This window comes from Rissa tridactyla, chromosome 3 (assembly GCF_028500815.1).
Source record: "Rissa tridactyla isolate bRisTri1 chromosome 3, bRisTri1.patW.cur.20221130, whole genome shotgun sequence".
NCBI classification, from domain to species: Eukaryota; Metazoa; Chordata; class Aves; order Charadriiformes; family Laridae; genus Rissa; species Rissa tridactyla.
Window position 1 is genome coordinate 21,906,856 of NC_071468.1, and position 22,482 is coordinate 21,929,337.

The 22,482-nt window shown below is 36.7% G+C and overlaps 1 protein-coding gene across 5 annotated transcripts in view; it reads left to right on the top strand.

The window, feature by feature from the left end:
- The window catches only part of RAB3GAP2 (RAB3 GTPase activating non-catalytic protein subunit 2), a 40,610-nt gene that overhangs the window by 9,519 nt on the left and 8,609 nt on the right, over positions 1 to 22,482 (top strand). For 3 of the 5 annotated variants that reach the window (XR_008465195.1, XM_054193779.1, XM_054193780.1), the window contains exons 5-26: positions 1,047 to 1,094; positions 1,212 to 1,287; positions 1,435 to 1,536; positions 2,611 to 2,710; positions 5,284 to 5,382; positions 6,221 to 6,369; positions 7,360 to 7,439; positions 7,552 to 7,641; positions 8,445 to 8,584; positions 10,265 to 10,481; positions 10,799 to 10,942; positions 11,209 to 11,291; positions 11,836 to 11,900; positions 12,318 to 12,408; positions 14,924 to 15,051; positions 15,729 to 15,942; positions 17,419 to 17,516; positions 18,369 to 18,474; positions 19,456 to 19,616; positions 21,102 to 21,318; positions 21,692 to 21,865; positions 21,997 to 22,103. Coding sequence is in view for 4 of the 5 variants with exons in the window: in XM_054193779.1 (XP_054049754.1) it covers positions 1,047 to 1,094; positions 1,212 to 1,287; positions 1,435 to 1,536; positions 2,611 to 2,710; positions 5,284 to 5,382; positions 6,221 to 6,369; positions 7,360 to 7,439; positions 7,552 to 7,641; positions 8,445 to 8,584; positions 10,265 to 10,481; positions 10,799 to 10,942; positions 11,209 to 11,291; positions 11,836 to 11,900; positions 12,318 to 12,408; positions 14,924 to 15,051; positions 15,729 to 15,942; positions 17,419 to 17,516; positions 18,369 to 18,474; positions 19,456 to 19,616; positions 21,102 to 21,318; positions 21,692 to 21,865; positions 21,997 to 22,103 (2,689 nt within the window). In the remaining variant the exon portion in view is untranslated. Of the gene's footprint in view, positions 1 to 1,046; positions 1,095 to 1,211; positions 1,288 to 1,434; positions 1,580 to 2,610; positions 2,711 to 5,283; positions 5,383 to 6,220; positions 6,370 to 7,359; positions 7,440 to 7,551; positions 7,642 to 8,444; positions 8,585 to 10,264; positions 10,482 to 10,798; positions 10,943 to 11,208; positions 11,292 to 11,835; positions 11,901 to 12,317; positions 12,409 to 14,923; positions 15,052 to 15,728; positions 15,943 to 17,418; positions 17,517 to 18,368; positions 18,475 to 19,455; positions 19,617 to 21,101; positions 21,319 to 21,691; positions 21,866 to 21,996; positions 22,104 to 22,482 lie in introns of those variants that run through there. The other 2 variants (XM_054193781.1, XM_054193782.1) reach the window with 2 other exon arrangements.

The following is a 22,482-nucleotide window of genomic DNA, read 5'->3' on the forward strand; positions in this document are numbered from 1 at the left end:
TTAAGGTTTGCGAGTGTTTCCTGGAGGTGTGGGTTCTTGGGTTCTATTTCTGTGGCAGTGCAAATATGGCAATTACTGTCAGACTGTGGAAAGACTTGACTTTTTTTTTTTTTTTAATTCCTTAATGTTGCCGTCAACTGACAATGTTCTGTGGTGGCCAAGCTTTGCTGTTGGAAGATGAGTTTTCACTGACATACTTAACGTTGCTTTGAAGTTGTAATTGAATTGCAATTCATGTCAAACTTGCATTTAGAAAACTGCTTTTTCTGTAATTGTCTAGCCTGATTATTTAATCACTCATTGTGGAATGGAGGTGACCTGAAATGCAAATAATCAACAGTACTGCAGGCATTTATGCTCTTTGGGATGTCATCTTGAATTTATATAGTCTTTCATAAAACCTTTGTACTGGTTCTGTTTCCCCAGTCACTGTAAAGCTTTCTATCATGGTAACAGTTAAATAACTTTTGATTTGAGATAATGAGGCCTGCTCATCTGCTTGCCTTCTGCATGCTTTACCTGTCATGCATTGAGCATGCTCAGTTATTGCATTAACTGGGAGGACCATATTAGGTCTTCAAATGCTTTCAAATTATAAAGCAGTAAAATGCAGTGGATATAAACTCTCCCTAATTGTGTAATGTGTTTCAAAAAAATATTTTGATAAATATAGTTCGGTTGTTTTTTAAAAATAGTGGTGGTTCTTGGTATATCATTATAGATCAGAAAAAAGTTATTTACTGTAAGATTTAACTTGAATCTTTACTGAAGAGTACTCACAGAATGTGAATGATGAAAGACAACATTAACAAGGTGTAATAAGCACTCATGCAATCTATTTGGGTGCTCTTGAACTTGTAATTGAAAATGTCTTTAAGAATGAAAGGGTGGGTTTTGCCTTTTTAGTATGAATTTGATATATTGTGTGCTGCACTAATATATTGTTAAAATATTTTAAATGCTGAGTCAGCAAGGTCTCTTGTGTAAAGCAAAATTTCACAATGGGAGAAAAAATATGCTTATTGGTTTTATCTTTCTGTTTCTAGTGAATGTGTGAGTAGTGTACTGTGTATCCCTTTGGCAAGTCAGAAGAGGTAAGGATTGATATTCGTATGTATATGCATTATCAGTCTCCTTCCATTACACTTTTGTATGTCTGCAGCTTAGGGTGGTATTTTTTTTTTAACTTCTAGTATATCTTTGTGAAACAGGAGTTCGACAGGCCGTCCTGACTGGACCTGCATTGTTGTTGGCTTCACCTCTGGCTATGTTCGTTTTTACACCGAGGTATGTTTCGTGGCATGGCAGGCCCACAAGCAAGCTATTGTAATAAACATCTATTTCTATAAAACTTCTGTTTCTGCAGATAGTGCTTTTTGCCTTCCCTAAGAAAAGGGACAGAAATGTTCATGCTTATTATTCTTTCTGTTCTAGAGTGGAGTACTGCTTCTTGCGCAGCTTTTAAATGAAGATCCTGTCCTACAGTTGAAGTGCAGAACCTATGAAATTCCCAGGCATCCTGGTGTCACAGAACAGGTTTTGTCAGATTATTTCAAAAGCAAAGTGGCAGTGTTACGGGGTATGGAAGGGAGTTTTGTCTGTGAATCCTCTATGTCCTTTACAAGTTTTTGATGGGTGGACAATTCCTTAGAACAAGAGACTCTGGTTTTCTCGTTCTAGAAGTATTCATGCCTGTATAGTTTGAAGATTCAGAATTTCTTTTTATTTTTTGTAGTAGTTGGTTAGCTCTACAGATTTGTTCTATTTATCTCTGTGGTGGCCTTGCAAAGAAAGGCTTCATTCATTTCCTGTTTATTCATTAATGTGCACAAGATACGATAATGTATGGATGAAAGGAGAAAATGCAACTTTACAGGTGCCAAGAGCTATATGTACTCATTCATAAGAACTTACCTTAGTTATTTCAGAGAGAAGATAACTGAAAATGAAAACAATCTATATAGGAGATAGTGCTAGGAACCTGCATGTCATTATATTTCCTGCAGAGAAGGCTCTACTAGAGCTCAAGCTATGTAGTAGAAAAGCCAGCTTTTGCTCTTGGCAGAGTGTATATGCTTTATGCAGAAAACTAATGAAGTTACAGAAATTTCCAAGTTTGCTTTATACAAATGCTCATGTGATTTAGCATGACATTTTGGGATCAGTTTTGAAATACAGAAGCATTAAGGAATTTGAGTCTTGAATTTATATCACCAAATTAGCATTTATGTGCCCAGTTGGTAATTCAGAGGCTAATCCAGTTTCAGAATTTGGCTCACAAAACCTTGATTCTTGCATTCTAGATAAACTTGTTTTTCTGTGGCCTTCACAAGCTGCTGTAACTTTTGTGTTTTTTCCCTAAGCCATAAAATATATTAAGCAAATATAAAAGTCATTGAAAGAAGATAAAAGTATAAAATTATGTGCGTAAATAACATACTTATTGATATATTGGATTGTTTAATACTGAATTTCTGTGGTTTTGCCTTACTCTGGACTTGTTAGATTTAACTCTCTGGATGTAATCCTCATCTTTATGTAGTTAATAGTACAGAAAGCTAGAAAGGAAGCTGTTACAACAGTAACAGTGATTTTCTTTTTCTTCCACAGAATGAAGAACTAAGTATCTTGTACCCAGCAGCAATTGTGACAATTGATGGTTTCAGCCTTTTTCAATCCCTTCGTGCATGTCGCAATCAGGTAGCAAGAGGTATGTTTGACGGGAAACGTTTATTTCTGACTTTGTTAATAGTACTTTACGTGAAAATTACTTATGTTTGTTAAATACAAATTCCACCCTGATTTGATATCTGCCTTGCTTGTCCATCAATATGTAGGCATCTACTGCATATAAGCAAATTTCTTCCTCTGCAGAAAATGTTCTTGAAGCCCAAGTTGTGCAAGTAGCGTTGGCTGTCTTGTACATTCTCACCACAATACTGTATACTGGTTTTGGCTGGGATAGAGTTAATTTTCTTCGTAGCAGCTGGTATGATGATGTGGTTTGGATTTGTGATGAAAAACAGTGTTGATAACACACCAATGGGGTGTTTTTAGCTATTGCTGAACAGTGCTTACACAGCATTAATGCCTTTTTCGTTTCTCACACTGCCCTGCCAGCAAGCCAGCTGGGACTACAGAAGAAGTTGGGAGGGGACGCAGCTGGGACAGCTGACCCCAACTGACCAAAGGGATATTTCATACCATATGATGTCATGCCCAGCGATTAAAAACCTAGAGGGAAGAAGGCAGAAGGGGGAGAAAGTTCAGAGTTATGGCATTTGACTTCCCAAGTTATGCATGATGAGGCCCTGCTTTCTTGCAAATGGCTAAACACCTGCCTGCTTGATGGGAAGTAGTGAATGAATTAATTATTTTGCTTTGATTGCATGTGAAGCTTTTGCTTTACCTGTTAATCTGTCCTTATCTGAACCAAGTTCTTTCACTTGTACTCTTCTGATTCTTTTCCCCATCTCACTAGGAGGCAGTAAGCGAGCTGCGGTATGGTGCTTAGGTGCCCACTGGGATTAACCCACAGCATGCTGCTTAGGTGCTGCTTAGCACATCAGGATGCTGATTTCACTGACTGTTAGTGAAATACTTTTTCTTCCCTGTAAGGATTTTGTGGCAAGAGATAATGCTGTGATGATGACATCGGTAATGGTCACTGCATTTTGTGTTAATGCCTCAGAGATTTTGATACCTTGTTTGATTGTGCAGCCTTTGATCCTGTTCCTTTAGTGTAGTTCGTGTTTATGCTCTATTTTGGAAATAGGGTCAGTTTCCTGGGGTGAAAGGAGAACTGTGTGACAGTATTGTGTAGTAGATAGCACAAGTATGGGGCTGTTACCATTCTGCAAGATAAAATGTTAAACTGGTGCTGTTGCTGAATTGTTCTCCCGAATTTCCTGATGGTTGTTCTCATTGAACTTCAGATTTGTCAGATTCTTGTTGCCTCTACAGCAGGCCACACCAGCAGACAATCATGAGGCTGGGTGTAGGTGGGAAGCACAATGGATGTGCCGGCATGACAGCATTAGGAACTGTTGGGACAGCAGCACTCTTAATCTAAAGCTTGAAACTTACATAGAAGGGATGAGTGGTAAAGAAATGAGAAATGCTACTGTGGTGAGACAGCTCTTTTCTGAATCCTATGGGGACATTCAATAGAAATGGATTGCTCACTCTTTCTTCCAGTTTAGGATGAAATGGCATGAAATGAAGCTAGGTGATAGTAAATTCAAAATAAAAAGTAGATGGGTGTTTGTGCAGCGTGAGGTTAAATTGTGGAATTCTTTGCCTGAGGTTGACGTGGATGCGAAAAGCTTCCTTGGGCTTAGAGGGAAACTGACAAAAAAAATCAGTGGAGAAGAAAGCTGTGGAGGTTTACTGAGTGCTTAGAGCTTACCTCTGGCTGAGGAGGTCTCTTTACAAGCTGGTTTAGAGGAAGTATCAGATATGTGTCCTTGTTCTAATATTCTTCCCTAGACATCCAGTTTTAGCTGTGCTCAGATCCTGAGCTGCTGTGCTAAATGGTTCCCTGGGTCTATCTAATAATATCTGTTCTTATCCTCTTAATGAAAAGGTAGCATTTTCATGGAATGTAACAGAAGACAAAACTCTTGTAAATCAGAACTTTAAAAGCTTGATACTCTGTGAATCATGCAACAAATAAGACAGAGACAGACACTATAATGAGAAATATCCATCTACTTTCACAACCAGAACATGCTCTGCTCTTTCAATGAGAGATCACCATTTGCAGGGAGACATTTATGGCTAGTTGTAATATCTGCAGCTAGAGTAATACATCTTCTTTCATTCTTGATCATTTATGTTCGTGGCAATAGGTATTTTGAAGAGTTTAAATCATCGCTTTAGTTTTACTACTGTTGTTACCTCACATTGTTACAGACCTAGTGGGTATGCTGACTTTGCAAGTACTTTGGCAGGGGAGCTTCCACTTAAATGTGCCCAGGCCATAGAAATAGCATTTTAAAATTGTACAGAATATTACACCATAAAACAAAGCTCTCTGCAAGTACAAGATATAGTTGTGATAGGATATCATATGCAATTTTATTAGGTTATTTTTTTAAAATGTTTTAATTTCATTAACGTATGTATTTCAAAAGGCCATTTTAACTCAGTGGGTGTTTAGATGTATGTTATTTTAAAACTGGCTTATTTTGTGGCTTGCATCAGTTTTTTTCCCCTCTGTTATGCTATTACTTTGCATTTTACTCAGTAGGAATTGTTTTGTGTTTTGTCAACTTTTGTCAGCTGCAGCATCTGGCAATGAGAATGTTCAGCCTCCACCATTAGCTTATAAGAAATGGGGTTTGCAAGATGTGGATACGATTGTTGACCATGCTAGTATTGGTAAGCATTTCTATTTAATTTGAAATATTTGGCTTAAATGAGACAATGTTTTCATGCTGTTAAATTTGGGGTGAGAGCACTTAGTGGTACTGGCTGGATATAAATAAATCATGGGAGAAGGCTGTAGTAGTGATTAACCCATCATCAAAAATATATTTTACTTTCTTTTCTTGTCTGATTGAGCCTCCTATCTCCACTTGAAGGGAGAAAGGATGTTCAGCTGTAGCTGTCTTGTACTCTCTTGTTTGGTAAGAGACAGCCAAGACAGACTGGATCAGATGCAGTTATTGCGATTTCTGCCAGGTTAAAGAACTATCTGGCAGGCAGGTTATAACTGGTATGGGTCTTTACTGAGTCTGGCACATAAAGAAACTGAATTTGAGATTGCTCCTTTCCAGAAAAGACAAACTGACTTCTAGGCTCTCAAAGACTTTTAATCCTTAGGGATTTGCAGAAGCCCAGGTTCTTGTCAGACAGGCAGATCTGAGGGACAGTAAGCTTCATTTCTCTTCCACTCTTTTCACAGAAGCAGGTAAGAGGTTGGAAGGGGGCTAATGAGGCAGGTGAAGTGAATTTGGTAGATGTGTTTTTCTTGCTGAACTCTGCTGCTTTTTTTTTTTCTTCTAAACAAACCAACTTTATATGCTTTATAATTAACCTAAGTACATCAGGTTCTTTGCTCTGTTCCTTGTAATTTCTGTGGTTAAAGCTGCTCCTCCTCCCTTCCTTCTGAATACTGGCTGGTCAGTCAAGAAGACAGGAATACATTTAGACTTTTAGAGCAGTTGCATACCTTTGTTCTGAAAGTATAAGACATTCACCTTAATGTTTTTGTTAGGCATCATGACGCTGTCTCCTTTTGATCAAATGAAGACTGCCTCCAATATAGGTGGATATAATGCAGCTATAAAAAACAGCCCACCTGCTATGTCTCAGTATGTTACTGTTGGATCCAATCCTTTCACTGGTTTCTTTTTTGCCCTTGAGGTATGTACTACAAAGCTGACTTGCTGAAACTTTGAGTAATTAATCTTTCTCTGTTCTGTATGGGTATTTCTGAAGTATCCCTATGTTCATTTTATGCTGACAGTTACCCCTCTTGATCTTCTGAAACTGGAATGATTTGGAGTAGGTGTGTTAGTAATGCCTACTACAGGTTCCTGCTAATGAGAAATTTTCTTTTTTGTCTTAAAATGAATGTGATAGTCAAGTAATTTAAAAATTTTTTTTCATTTGTTAATTTATTGCCAATTAAGTAACATAAGGTTTTTAAAAAATTAGGTTGAGATTGTGTAAACATACATCTTACGGATTTTTGGAGGCCTTTGGCCTTTCAACATGTACATATATGGCCTGAGTATACTGTGGTGATTTCGTATAGTGGAACTACTACTTGTAGGAGAAAACTGCAAATTATGCTTAATGATACCTATAGCACACTTACATCTTCTGTTGTATCGGAGGAAAGGGGCAGCAATGTAGCTGTGTGTCTTTTACATTCAGACCGTATGTGTGTGTTCTCCTTACCAGGATTGAAAGCTGATTGAAAATGCTAGAATTAGGATTTTGACTTTGTATTTGCTTTTCCAATATGTTTATGAAAAGCTGCTTACATTGATATTTGCAAGGATGCCAAAGCCATACACCAGCTAACTCTCCATGGTAAATCATACACAGGGTTTTTTTAACTTCTGTTGCAGACAAACATACTGAGCTACCAGTGACTTGCAGGAGGATTTTGAAATGGTAAAGAGATGTCAGAATGGCTTTTCTGGGGGCAATGAATTAAAATTTTGCAGAGTCTTAAAGCTATGCTTTCTGAGCTGAAAGTCCATAGGAGGCCTGAAAAACTATTCTGCGGTTGAGTTCAGTGTAAGAACTATTTCTTCGCTTTCTAAACACTTTGTTCCTTCATTTCAGGTTGGCTCACAGCTGACTATTTCTTGACTTTCTAAACACTTCATTCCTTTCTTTCAGGGTAGCTCACAGCCACTGTTGTCTCATGTTGCCCTAGCAGTTGCAAGTAAACTGACTTCAGCATTATTTAACGCTGCCAGGTAATAACATAAAAAATTACATTAAACTATTTTTGTTTTAGTAGCTACATAATAGTTTGAGGATTTTTAGGACCATTAGTATGATCCTCCTAATGTGTTTTTCTGTTGCAAGTGGCTGGCTTGGTTGGAAGAATAAACATGAAGAAGAACCTGCCCAAAAACAGAAACCAAAAGTTGAACCCGCAACCCCATTGGCAGTGAGGTAAGTTTTACATACTGTCTCAATTGCTTTAAATCTCTTGTGGTTTTAATTGTTTGAATTATTTTGAAAGGTGCATAATTGATGAACGTGTTTATTTTTCTTGACTTGAAGCAGCGATGATAGTTTGCAGGTCATCGCATTGTGTTTTAAGTTTTGTTTTATTTCAGTTTATAATTATGGACAAATTACTCATCTCTTTCACTTCCAGTGTGTAGGTTCATTGCTACTGTAAAAGAACAGTGTGCACAGTTCAGTGACAGTATAAGTACATGAATATCAGTCCTGAAGTTTATCACTGAAGAGCTGCAAAGAAGCTGCCTGAAGTGCTTGCTGCTTAAGATATTTTAAAGCCTCTTACAAAAATATTAGGAGGTATTGTGTTTCCCAGTTGATTGTGGAGAGAGGAGAATGGGAACAACAGGTTGTAGCCTAATGTTTTTAAGAAAGCTGATAAAAGACTAAATTAATTCCTTATTGATTTTCGTGATTTTTTTTTTTTTGAAGCATTCTCAAGACTAGTCAACAGTAAGAGAGGGCTTACAAAGTAACCCACTGCTCTGAGATCCTTGCCTGACAATGCATGACAAAGCAATTGCTTATCCTATTTTTTGAACTTTGGTTTTCAGTAGGACTTTAACAGACCTACAAGATCTCCCAGTAGACAGCACAAAACCTTTTTTTCATACTTTGCTCTTAATTTTACCCATAACTTTATGTTATAAGCTGTCAATTTTTCTTTAGAAATAGTAAACAGAGTATCTAGTGGTTTTGCTTGATTTTTTTTTTTTTTTTTTTCTTTTTAGGTTTGGACTTCCAGATTCCCGTCGCCATGGTGAAAGAATATGTCTTTCTCCATGTAACACTTTGGCAGCAGTAACAGATGATTTTGGAAGGGTTATTTTACTGGATGTTACAAGAGGACTTGCAGTTCGCATGTGGAAAGGTATAGCAAATAATATTCTTCAAAATACTGTGGCTTATTATGTTCGGACTTAAATTCCAAGTGTTTTTCCATTATTAAGATTAGTACATTAAGAATTTAGTACATTTAGAACATAGCGTTACTACAAATCAAATATTAAAGTCAGATGTAATATAAAGTCCATAAGGATATTGTTTTACCAATTCCTCAAGTACTGATATGGCCAAAGTAAAATTTTGGTCTGTATTGTATAGATTTCTTAATTCTTTTTTTTTTTTTTCACAGACTGTATCCCAACAGAAAGCTTTAGACCTAATAAATTTTTCAGAAGAGCTTTAGCTCGATTCTCCAAGATGCTTTCTCTTGATAAACTCTAGAACTCTAGTTTCTTTTTTAATTCTGCTGAGGAAATAAACAGAAGTTTGAAAAATCAGTAAGAAGATATACAGCTTGTTAGATTCTCATTTCATCGTGATGACTGCACAAGAAGGGAATGTTCAGTTTCTTCTAAACTGATGGCTTTTTGAGGGAAAAAAAAAGCAGATGTTAAGCTCTCGAATTGTAATTATACCTAATGTTACAACTGGTTTTTTCTATTTAATGTTTTTCTATTAAATAAAATTTTGCAGCTCTTTAGGAGATGGAAGATAAGTTTTAATAACAGATAGAAAATCTCTATCTCTTCTTTCTCTCCCACACTACCAGTTCAGAAGATTAGTGGTCATTAATATAGCAGCTACTTGAGCAACACACAGTGTGATAGCTAGAGTAATCATGTTTCCACTGGGCGTTCTCTTTCTCTCATATTTTGAAGCTTATTAGCTATGATATGTGCTTTCTGATATTCTTGGACTTTTTTTTTTTCATTACTGAGAATTTCATATTATCTAGGAAATACTGTTAGAGTCCTAAGCTTTATTTGATAGTCAGACGCATATTTACAATAAGCAGAAAACAAAGCTGTATATTGAATTAAATCTTTTGGATCATACCTTTTCTCGTTAATTGAGTTGTGGATAATTTTCAACCTTCTTGGTACAATATATCTTTCTATAAACTTTTTGTATAGATTAGTATTTCACTTGTGGTTTGGAGTCTTCATTTGTACTTACTAAACCATTACATAGTTTAGTGGTGTCATTAGAGCATCTCTGCCCTTTTTGTTTAGGAATATTTTATGACGGAAAGTATTTGCGTTACCCAGAGAGAGAGAGGGAAGATGAGTAGTTTTATTTGGTTCCTAAAAATTGCAAGTTAATGATGAAAACATATGAATAAAAACTTACATATCCTATTTAATAGGTTATGCAAATTTCCTTCCTTAAATCTTCTTTTTTTTGTTGTTTTGAAACGTGAGAAATCTGGACACTTCTTCGAGAAGCTTTTGCACTGGTGTAATGTGCAGAGTCATAGACCTGATGAGTTTTAGTTCTTTTCTGGCTTCTCCCAGAAGAACTTATTCCTTTCCAAAGCATTCCAGGAGGCTGCATTTGTCATTGAGGAGTCCTCTGGTGAGCCCTTCTCTGAGTCAATAGTCCAGAGATGGTTTTTGACAGCAGTCTGGCTACTGGCTAGAGTTGCGCAGTTTGAAACAAAGTTTAAGACAGCTTGCTGCTGGAATAGTAATTAAGTGGATGGTGATGTGTACTAATTGTGTATTAATTGCTGTACACTAATGAACTTCTGTCTTCTCTCACAAAGGATACCGTGATGCAGAAGTTGGTTGGGTACAGACTGTAGAGGACCTTCATGAGAGGGAAACTGAGAAGATGGATTTTTCTCCTTTTGGAAATGCACAAGGTCCAAGCAGAGTGGCTCAGTTCCTTGTTATCTATGCTCCAAGGAGAGGCATTCTGGAAGTATGGAGCACACAGCAGGGGCCTCGGGTCGGAGCCTTCAATGTGGGGAAATATTGTAGGTAAGAAACAGTTAGCAGGTAGGCATATTGACTGTTCTGCTGCAATAGTGATATGTGGATGTGCCAATGGTAACACTGGAAAGTACCAACAGGCACTTTTTGTGTCGCTCACAGTGTTTCTACTGAATGCAGCTTGTTGTTTTATAGAAGGAGATATTGTCATGTTTCATCACTCCACAGTCTTTCCTGATAAAAGTATTTAGTGGTTGGTAAACCTTAGCTTTATAAAATTTGTCATCTTTTTATTCAGTGTGTGGAAAGGGAAGGTTGCTAATTTTGTTCTTCACTGTGAAGGCTGTGTTTTTTGTTGGTTTCAGATTGTTGTATCCTGGTTATAAAATAATGGGTCTAAACAATGTGACCAGTCAGGGATGGCATCCCCAGACTTACCAGATATGCCTTGTTGATCCAGTCTGTGGAACTGTAAAAACTGTCCATGTACCTTTCCATTTAGCATTGAGGTAAGGACTTTCTGTGCTCTGTATAACCAAATGAAGTTCTTTATTGCTTTTGGAATCAACGTTCTATTTGGAGAGAGCAATTCTGGTTTTCCTTCTCAAGCTGAATAGTACTCTGGTAATAATCTCATTGGTTTGTATGCATTAACTTGATTTTTTATTAATGTGATGTTACCTTAAAGTAACATAAATAATGTAAAAAATATTTTTTTTCTGAATCATTCACTTTAGTTCTCTTCACTGATACGATTAAAATTATTTCCCTTCAGTGATAAAAAGAGTGAGCGAGCCAAGGATATGCATCTAGTGAAGAAGTTAAATGCATTACTCAAAGCTAAAACCTCAGATCCAGGTAGGTACTCTTGTATAACTTCTTATGATTGTGTGCTATCAAATGGTTCTTGTATTATCTGTACTGTAAGTGTACAGACACAGGTATGATTGTGGTGCATTCTGACATTAATTATGTGCTATGAATTATGATCTTTTAGTAGCATTTAATCTTGTACCTTATTAAAAAAAGCCAAACTCACACAAGGGTGCTGTATAAGCCTTGTCTGACATGTAAATCTTTAACTAAACTCTACTTTGAGTGCTTGTGTAAAATGTGGTCTGTTTGCAAACCTTTATGCTATGTAATGGAGTTCAGCATTTGACTCTAGATATCCTTCTTCTTGTAAGTAATACATATTTCTTACAAATGACAGATTTGGAGAAGGAGATGCCACTGAGCTGTTATTTTTGTTTCATTTTCCCCAAACTTATTTTGGCAACTTCTGTAATAGTGTCTTCATCTCTGTAAAATGAACCCATGTGCATCTTAACTGTGGTGCGGGTTGACTTGCTTTTCAGAATGCATTTAAGAAATATGAAGTTGTGATTGTCTTTGTTTGCAGATTTGATTGAAGCTGAAGCAAAGGAATTAATACTTGATATCAAATACCCTGCTACAAAGAAACAGGTGAGTATTTAGAAGCCAGTATACTTTAATACTAGGAAAAAAAAATATTGCGTTATCAGATTAGAGTGCTAAATCTTTCAAAAACTTTCAAAATGTGTTATTTTTTCCTAGAGTTACTTGAAGCAAATAATTAAACTATTTTGATGTGTGTGTGTGTGTTTGTAGTGGGGTTTTTACAACGTATTGATTGGAATCAATTTTGACTTGCGACTTCCCCAAGGCATCTTCCATCGTAAAAGTCAAAATAATAAAAAGAGAACTGACCTTTCTGTAGGATCAAATTATGCCACAAGTATACGTGAAGACAAAATATAGATAAAAAAATCATTGTCAAAGTTGTGCTTTGTTGGCTTACCTCATATGTTTTTACACTAAAATTAAGTAAATGTTTAATTCACTTGAATGTCTGCATAACAGGCTCTGGAAAGTATATTGACAAGTGAACGTGTGCCACTTTCATCTCTCACAGACATCACTCAGACATTAATGGTTAATTTAAAAAAACAAGGTAGGTGGATATTTATCTTGCAAATATGAAGAGGCATTTGCACTTTGTCTGCAGTGCTGTAAGACCATTGTAGAACTGTTCTGTTCCACAGGGACACCACACTTGGTCTGCTTAGTTTTGCTGCTAGATATCACAGGATGTTGCTTCTACATATTATTTTTTTTTGATACAGACTGAAAATAGCTTGCTAGTAAGTATGCTTTGCTATGCTTGCTATGTGCCTAATAACTTGTGTTTATATTCCAAAATAAAAAAAAACAACCCAAACAACTAAGAACTTGCATCTGGTAAAAGCTTCCTTCAGAAGGGAGCTTTCACAGTCTTTTGCCTGAAGTTTTAGTTTGTTGTCTCTCTCCGAGGAAAGCAGTAAGGATATGGTACTTTGGATCCGTGAAGAAAATCCTTATCAGTGAGGATCTGAGCTCTGGCCAGATGCCTAGCATCTTGTCTTGGTAAACTTCACCGAAGTTACATTTCATATGTTTTGCAAGAGATTTCAGAGATAATGTTGGGAAGTGTCATTGCCTATTCAAAATCCTGTTGCTGGATGTCTGCAACATTGGTTTTTTTTTTTGTTTTGTTTTTTTTTTTTTTTTTTAAATGATACGCTTGGAGCTTTCTAAATTGGGAGAGCATTCTTTGTGCTTGAGGAGTGTCCTGCTTCCGGCGGGGATAGTTAATTTTCGGCAGGCTCTGGCAGGGACACAGGTATTCCATCCCATGTGAGCCATGCCCACTCTGAGCTGCCTGGGGAAGGGGCAGGAAGTTGCTACTGGGAGCAGGCTGGGGCATCCTGGGGTCCGGTTGGTGAGCGGCGGTTCCACAACCATGTTTGTATATTCCTTTATCCCTGTTATTATTGTTGTTTTCTTGTTTCTTTTGCTGTTCTGTTAAATTGCCTTTGTCTCAACCCACGAGTTTTGTCTTTTTCTTCTGATTCTTTCCCATATTGGGAAAGCTCGAGAGAGTGGCATGTGGTTCTTCGTTGCCGTCTGAGGCCAAACCATGAGAAGGAGACCCAGATGGGTATTGAGGAATAGAGTGGAGAAGCATGTGCCTGCCACTTCCTTTGCGTGTGTTGGGACTGCTCAGCAATAGAAGTCTATTGGTTTTGTTTGGGTTTTTTTTTGTTGTTGTTATCACTTGAATTCATTTCAGCTTGTTAGAAGATGAGGCTTTAGCAATAGGAGTTGAAGAACCACTACCACTGTTGTGTGGAAGACTTGAATAAACCATTTGTCAATTAGAAAGGCTGTATCCCTTGTCCTACCTCAGTGACAACGTGACAACACATTTTCATAGTTTCAAAGCCTTGAGAGGAAATCTTTCTTTCGCTTGTATCAGTGTTTGGTTTTTTTACCATTTTCTTGAAGTAGATAGAGGAGATTGAGTGCTTCACATGTGCAGTTCTCCTCCTAAGTTTGGTGTCACGTTTTAAGACACTAGCATTATCCATTTCTAACAGAACTCCTAAAAACCCAAAGAAAACCAGAAACATGCTCTTTTACACTGAAGAGAGATTGACAGAACTGTGTAATTACTGAGGTCTTGAGTGCATATTTTTCATCATTAATCTCTTATTGTCATACATAACGTTATTTCCTCACAGTCACAATAAAGAACAAACTTAGCTGATGTTCCAGCCTTCTAATTTCAGAAGAGTAGTGGCATGTCGTTCCACTTGTGCTTAGTAGGTAAAACACAACGTGAAGCAGATGCTGTGGTTGTGAAGAAGAGGTCAAGTGACTGTGCGTCAAGCTCTCTTCGTTTCTCTTTTGTTTGTACAATTTTTGATAGCAACCTGTCAAAAGTGTTTAAGGGTCTGCAGGGAGAAAATCATGTTTAGAAGCTGCTTCGTGTGAAGATGATCTATGCAGAGATATCTTTTCTATAGAAAGGTCCTTTTAGGATCTGTGTAAAATGCTTTCTTTTAAAACAAATAAGTTAGAATAGAGTTTTTTTTCAACATTGTGTTGTATTCTGATTGCTTTAATTGCTACTGAAATTTGAATGTCAATAGATACATGAAATTTCGGAGATTTAGATTGTAGAAATAGAAGAGGCGGTGTCTTGCAGAGATGATACTGAATTTCTATCGGTAGATATCAAGCTCTCTTATGATGCAAGGATGCTTAAAATATTGGTGTAATGAATAAAAGATTATAGTTTGATATTTAATTATTGATAAAATATGTTTGAAACACTGTATTTCAAATTTTGGCAGTCTCTAGTTTGGCTTTAAACCAGGAAAAGACAATAGATTTTACTTCGTTCAGTTCCGAACCTCCTTCAGTTTAAAAATGAGCCGGATTTCTTTCTCTGATAATTCTCGTAAAAATAATCTTGTTTTAGGCTGCTATGAATTACATATGAATATTGCAAGCAGCAGTGCATCAAAAAATTACACTGACGTAAGTTCTCCAGTTCTAATAAAGGAGTTAAATGCAGCTGCTGAGTGTTTTTCACTATTCCAGACTATCTATTCAAGTTCAAATGCAGTTTTATTTCTCCTCAGAACTTGAGTGTGTGGATGAAGGACTACTGCAGTTCTGCGCAAACAAGTTAAAGCTGTTACATCTTTATGAACTTGTTAGCAAACTAAATTCCCAAAGCATACAGAAACAAACTCCACCCTCAGATAATGTGAGTAAATTCAAAATTCAATTCTCTTATAGAATCAAGTGATGATTTAAGCATAAAAATATGTTTTTAAGGCCTTGGGGATAAAATAAGAAGGTAAACAAGTTACATGTTTTTGTGGCCTGGAACTTTTAATGAAGTAATTGTTTTATAATGGTGTTGTGGTTTGTTTCTTGGTTCCCCACCCCACCCCCATCCTGGTACAAATATCTGGTAATTAATCTACCTAATATTCTTTAGCAGTCACATAAAGTTGAGACAGAAGTGAAAATAGAACCAGGATCTCCTGATTTCAGTCCTTTATCCAAAGTACATAGCATATTCTTAACTTTGTTCAGTTTTGGAGGGGTATTTTGGGACCAGTAGAAATTACAAATTCTGATACTTGCTTGTAATAGCATCATAATTTGTCTGGCTTTTGATATCATTTATAAAAGGAGTGGTGTTATATAGGCTTGTTTGCTTGATGGGTAATTGTTATACTATGAGCAGGATCTAAATATGGGAAATGTATCTGATGATGTCCTTAAAAATGAAGATAGACAAGGTCTTAGTTTTGGCCCTTTTTAAAGACATTTTTAATGTTCAAATTGACTCGTCTGGCTTTTAGTTTTTACTGTGTTTTGAAAAACATCCTTTTGCATTAGTCCTGTGGTGTGTGCTTTTTTTTGGCTTTTAAGGACTTGGCTAAACTGCTTCGGCTGGAAGAAAAAGATTTTCATAGGCTCCAAACTTTATTGGAGAACTACAAGAAAGAAGACACCCAAACTAGTGTTCAGTGTGCTGATGAGAAGGATGATGTCTTGTCTGTGAAAACGTTCTTAGAGTATTTGGAATATGAAAAGGGCATGATTAATGTGAAAAATATGGAAGACGGAGAATATGTGGCTTTAGGTAAGAGCTACTGAACTGTTTGTTGAGTTACTTAAAGACTGATTATAATCTAAGATGGTATAAATATTTTAGCATTAATTTGGGCCTTTACAAGCTGGTTTGCCTTGAAGTAGTATGTGAAAGTGATAGTTCCAGACTCTTACATTTAGCCATAGGACAAGTCTTTCTACGTAGATGGATATTAATACAAATTAACTATGTCTCTGGATATAATCACCCTAAAGCCATGTTATCACTGTGCATTAATTTATTAACGCCACTAAGTTGAACAGTGGTAAGTTAAGCTGTAGCCCGCTGTCTCTTTTGTGGTCACAGCACCTCAAGAGTTCAGTTAATGACAGAACTGACTTTAGCCTCAGAGATGGGGGAGCTGACAGAGGCAGCACAAGACCATTAGGTGACGAAATAAAACTCTCATTTGTGGAGTTGCAAGAGTTTTGGACAAAGTGATCTGAAATATTATGGTTGACGGGGGTGTCTGCGGTGTCTGTTGGGGTGTGGGAGGGGGTTATTGTTGGTAGTTCCTTCAGTTTGCAAATCTGTTCTGGACTGTCCTTGAAGGGCTCTTGGGAAATAACTAGTTGAAAGCAGCTTGAGTTAAATCTGTCTCAAAGGCACTATTTTTCTTGATTATTTCTTTTCTGGGAAGATTTTGGTGCAAACACAGAATTCTGTGCCCAGGTGTTATATGGTGTTCACTTTGTAGCCTTCTGCTTCTTTTGGCTTTAATCATCAGACTTTGAGAGGAACTGGGATTGAAAAGTTAGGCAGAAGAGCTTGGCTTTCATCTGTATGAAGGTCAAAGGCTGTTTTTAAGTAATCTTAAAATTTTCTTTTTCTCTACCATAACACTATACTTGATTTGAAAACTGGAGTAGGAGTACTCTTCTCCCCACCCCCTTGAATAGGGATTACCAGTAACTTATTAGGGTGCTCAGCTGTAAACAAGTATAATTGAAACATAAATGGCATGCTGAGCAGTTTAGATAGTTTCTTGAAGATCTTGTTTTTCCAATCTTCCTCTGCCCAGATGGACACTCACAGTTTTTGTCGTGCTGGTAAGGTATGAATTATGTAATTGTTTGTGGTTTTTTTTAGTTGGTTGAAGTACCACTAGTTTGCTGTAAAAAATACAACATGCTGCCACATAGTTATGGGCTACTCCATGGATAAACTTGTCTGACACTTCAAGCCATTCTTTGAGTTGAGCAAAATGTGTAATCCAAGCAATACAATAACCTTTGTTTTGTTATAAATTCATTTTCCGTATGACTCCTGTAGTGGGAGAAACACTTGTATCCTTTGTAATGAACCACCTTCTCCACTAAGGGTAAACCATCAGGTTATCCTGGATGTAAGTTAGTCCTTAGTATTGGATCAGTGGGACCTGATCAATAGATGCTCTTTCATATAAGTGTAAGGGGAGAGGCTGTGGCTTTAGATGTCATTCATACTGTCAAATAATTTTTGCTTCAGGCAGCTTTTTCTTCTGGAAGTGTTTGTGTGGGGAGAGTTCCACAGAGGAAATGTGTCATGCATTGGAATCGGCAGGTTTTAGCCCTCAGACCTTGTTGGTAAGATATTTATTACATAATTTAAAACTTTGATTTAGTATTTTGAAAACAAAACATTGAAAGGAAAAATTCTGAATGTTGATCTTTAGATTAATGCTGTGTTCAGGCTGTGTTCAAATATCCCCATATTCAGTTCTTTAGGTGCTCATATTTTATTTCCCACTTAAGAGATGTCAAAGGAAAATAAAAAAGAAAATATTCTAGTAGAAAATGTGGGTATTCTAGTGGGGATGTCTAGGGTATGCATTTAGGGACTACAAGAAGATTTGCTGAAGATTTCTTCTACAAGGAAGCAAAAATTATGAGAGTAGTTCATTTCAGATACTGATACATTTGGTGTAATTCCTTTTTGCAAGCAAGGAAGTTTGAAAAGCAGTAAAAGTAAATTTTTTAGAATCAGTAGTAGCGTTCAGGCAATCATCTTTATCTTTAATCTGCATGTAATTTTATTGTTTTGCTACTTCCATCCACTGTGTAATGATAGAAATATCTATTTCAGTATTACTTGCCTGTGTTAAGATTTTCAGCTGTAATATTAATAACTACTAATGTTTACCAATTTGAGATGGCTAACATACTGGTATTAGCTGGCTGTGCCTTCAAAAGAGGGTGTTTTCTAAGGTATCTTCCTAAATGAATGGTATAGATTGTATTGTTTGATTTCAAAGTCTGCCATAGAATGCCTTATGCAATACGTTTTTAACTTTCTATGTAAATACAGTAAGGGTTCATGGATATAACATTTCTGCTCTGTGACACAAAATTCATTCGAGAAAGTGTTTGCGTCGGGTATATTGCGATATTAGAGTTTCATTCCATTGCTTTAATTCCATATTCTCTTTTTTTTAACAGTCACTCCTTCTCAATTTATGGCTTTCCAAGGAAAAACATATTCTAGACAAACCAGATTCTGTCAGTTGCCTTCACACTATGCTGTCACTTCTGAGCAAAATGAAAGGTGAAATGTGCATTTGGAACACTTAAACAAAACTGCTAATAATTTGTTACTCTGTCTAGTTTATGTTATCACTTAGGGTTTTTCCCCCTCACAAATTATGTAACAGAGCTAAATGTTGCCTGTCGATGAACTAACTAAAAATACAGTCACAATCTGAAGAGTGTGACAGTTAAAGGCTTTCTTCGTGGCCTGCAGTTTCATTCTCCTCTAAGTTGACACAACTCCTGTTTGGCACCAGAAGGTGGCTGTCCAGCTCCCCCCTCCCTTTTTGGGGTGTATATTCCCGCCCCTCTCCCTTGTGCTGACTGGCTCTCAGAAGTCCTTCAAGTTGCTTTAACTCACTGAGATCCCGTTATTCTAGCAGCAGTTGTATATTGAACATCTCTGTAACTTGAGGGCTACTCTATAAAGTCAACTTGCCATTATTTGGGGTAAGTTGTGTAATGAATAAATACTGATTCTCCTGCTTCCCACAGAGCTGCAATGGTTGTGTCTGTGCCACGTTCCCCTATGCCTAGTTCCCCATAGGGCACCATTATCAGCTTGAAACTGGAAGCTTGAATAAGCACCTGCTGTTGTATGAATAAATTAATTGTGCTGAACACAAGGTAGCCTGAAGAGAGCCAGCTTGAGTGCATTGAATATGTGTGGCATCTTGAAGTCACAAAAGAAGCTGTCTGCATTGTTAAGTGTCATTTGGTAACATTCCTTAGATCTAGTAGGCATGCAGCAGGTTTTACTACCTGGTGATTTAGGTCTATTGCCTGTTTCCTACAAATGAAACTTGGAGAACAAGTAATGTACGTTCTGATCTTTATTTTAAATTTGAGTTATAATCTAGGAATTGTGTGCTACAAATCTAGAAAACGATTATGTAGAGTGATTGGAAATTGCTCCTAATATAAGCTGTATTAATTCATGCGATGCTTTCAGGGTTGGTTGCAGGAAGTTTTAACACTCAATGACTCCCTTTCTCTACAGTTGCTATAGACGAGTCATGGGACACTCAGTCGGTTTCCCCCTGGTGGCAGCAAATGCGTACAGCTTGTGTTCAGTCTGAAAATAATGCAGCTGCCTTGTTATCAGCTCACGTTGGACATTCTGTAACCGCACAGATAATTGACAGTGTGACAGAGAAAAAGGTAAGGCATCTTGGACCTCCCCCTTTTATTTACCATATCAGTTCTATGAAAATTGCTGTCTTTGAATCCTTGTTATTCTATCACATTTGTTGCCATTCTGACATGGGCACAAGCATGCCATCCTGCAGACCTGAAAACTTGTATTTGAATTAGAAGAATATTGTGCCAAGGTGAATGAATGATATATCGGAATTGTTTGCTGAACATACTTAAATATGTGATGGGAACTCTACAGTGAGTTTTTCCCTCTCAAATCTCTCCTCCAAATGATGTTGACAAAGCCTACGCAGTTTCCGTATAAATTTGAGAAGTTGACTGAACTTTGGGTGGTGAACCTGTTTCAATGCAGTTTGGATTGGTTTTTTTTTTTTTTAATATACTGGTGAATTTTCTTAGCCCTTATGTTACTATACTTTACTTGTTAAGGTGATGTGGTTTTTGGCAATAATTATCTTTTCACAAAGTTATGATTAACACTGTGAAATTTCACACAGCATTGCCATTCAAAATGGAAAAAGTTACTACGTTCCTAAATAGCAGTAGGCATATTTGTATTCTACTGCTTAGATGGGGTTTAGGTGATATTCAGTCTTGTAAATAGACTGCCTTTATAAATTATAACTAGATTACTGGGAAGTGTTTTGGTGTTTTTGCACATTCACCTTAACTATTGCAATTGCGTATATTAAAATTGTTAGTGTTGCCCAAATAGGAATGTTGGTATGTTGCAACATATTATGCTTTACCTATATGCTATCTCCTTTGTCACCTTCTCTTCTACTCTTAAAAGAATAAAGTAACAGCCTTATTTCCCTCAAAACTTCCTTTTTATCTCTTTTATCTCTTCCCCCGCCCCTTAATCTCTTCCCCTGCCCACCCAGTCCTTTGATTTAAGCCTAACACTGTTAATGGCCAGGCTTCTGAGAACTCTTTGTGCTGTTTTGATGCACAAAGCTAAAAATCAGATCTGCACCCTACTGGAAAGATTCTTGGGCTTCCTGGCAGAGCATTTGCTGATAAACATGAAAATGATCAAAATAATACACAGAACTGTAATGTGTTGTGATGCAGTGCGTTTGGGTGCATGATACATATTTTTTAATATGGTAGGAAATTGAAATGTAGGTGGATTCATCCTATGTGTAGGAAACGTGTATATAGTGGAGGACTTAGAATTAAATCTTTTTTGAAGGGTTCTAATCCACTTTTCAACTAAATATTAACTTTAAAATGAGACTACAAGATGACCTTTCGGGTCCTTTTATTTCCTTATGTTTCTTATTAAGAATCTGTGCCTTCTGTGAGCACTGTCAGATATTAATTGATGTTTGCATAACAGTTAATGTACATATCTTGAACTAAATTATTCTTTAAAATGCAGTAGCTCTTAGGATATAGCTTTCCATTTTAATACTACGCATATTTTTAGACAAAACTGTGCTACTTTACGTGAACAGACCTAAAACAGTTCATATGTTCTGTTAGTTTTCCCAAATAATTGTAGGTTCGGACACAGAATCCTGGGAAGCACTTTCCCTTGATACTGAATATTGGAAACTTTTGCTAAAACAGCTAGAAGATTGTCTGATACTTCAAACACTACTGCATAGCAAAGTGAGCAAAAGGACGAAAAGAGTTTCGTCACTCCAGACTGAGCCTTTGGGCAGGCTTTCTGTAAAGAAATTGCTTGAAGCTGGAAAAGGTACATTTTTTCTCTTGGAAAGGTGGTTGATTGTTTTTCTAATAGACTTCTGAGTCATCCTTATCTTAATTTATGGTATGTGCTGCACCGTAATTTGTTCTGCTGGTTACTTTCCTTAATTTAAAAACCAATGCAAATCACATAGAATAGGGTTTTAAAATTGTAAAAGAGTATTACTGTAAAGACTGCATTGTAAACCTCTAATCAGTTAATTAGGAAGTTTTCTAATTGGCAAAGTTCTCCTTATATAATTAACAGTATTAGTTAAAAATCCCGTGTCTCCACTTGTCCTTCAATTCTGGACCATAAATCTTGTGGGATACATTGACTATACCTTATCATTTTTTTACAATTTTTCTTTTTAATGTCCTAGGAGGTATTGCTGACACTGTAGCAAAGTGGGTTTTTAAGCAAGGCTTCAGTCCTCTTGTACTGAATTTGGCCCAATGCAAAACCAATACAGATAGTACTGAAGAATCTGTAGAAATACACACTAATATCTTTCTTGAGGAATCAGAAGCAGATGCAGGCTTGGATACAATCCTAGGTAAGAAAATAACGTGAATTTTTTGAATTCTAAATGTCTGCAGAGAGATTTTAGATATTTTAGTTGTTGTGAAGTAATAGAAATTATAGTAGGAAAAATCTGTCTTGTAACTTCAGATTTTCTTTTTCTAGAGCTGCTGCAACTAGCATATCAGCAGTTTCCGTGTAGTCTTGAAGTGGATGTACTCCATGCACATTGCTGTTGGGAATATGTGGTGCAGTGGAATAAGGACCCAGAGGTAAAAGAAGTTCATTTGCGGGGAATAACGGTTAAGAACAACTCAATCGAAGCAGTTTCACAAGTTTATAATAGTTCATAAAAACTTTCATGCAGAAGACTGACTTTGAAAGCACGCTAGTTACAGTTTTTCTGTGGTAAGCGGAAAGCAGAAACTGAATTGAGAACTTGAATGCAGGTCCCAAGGAAAGACACGACTGTATGTTTCTAAGCTATCAGATTCTCAAAAGTGGAAGTGTGGATTCAAATAAGCAGCATGAAGAGGCTTTTAAACTGTTTTGTACTTGCACAAAATACAGTCAAGTACTGGAAAATAGCGATGAACCTTTTTTCTGTTCTAGATATACTAAAACAGATCACAGAATACTAAATTTGTTAGA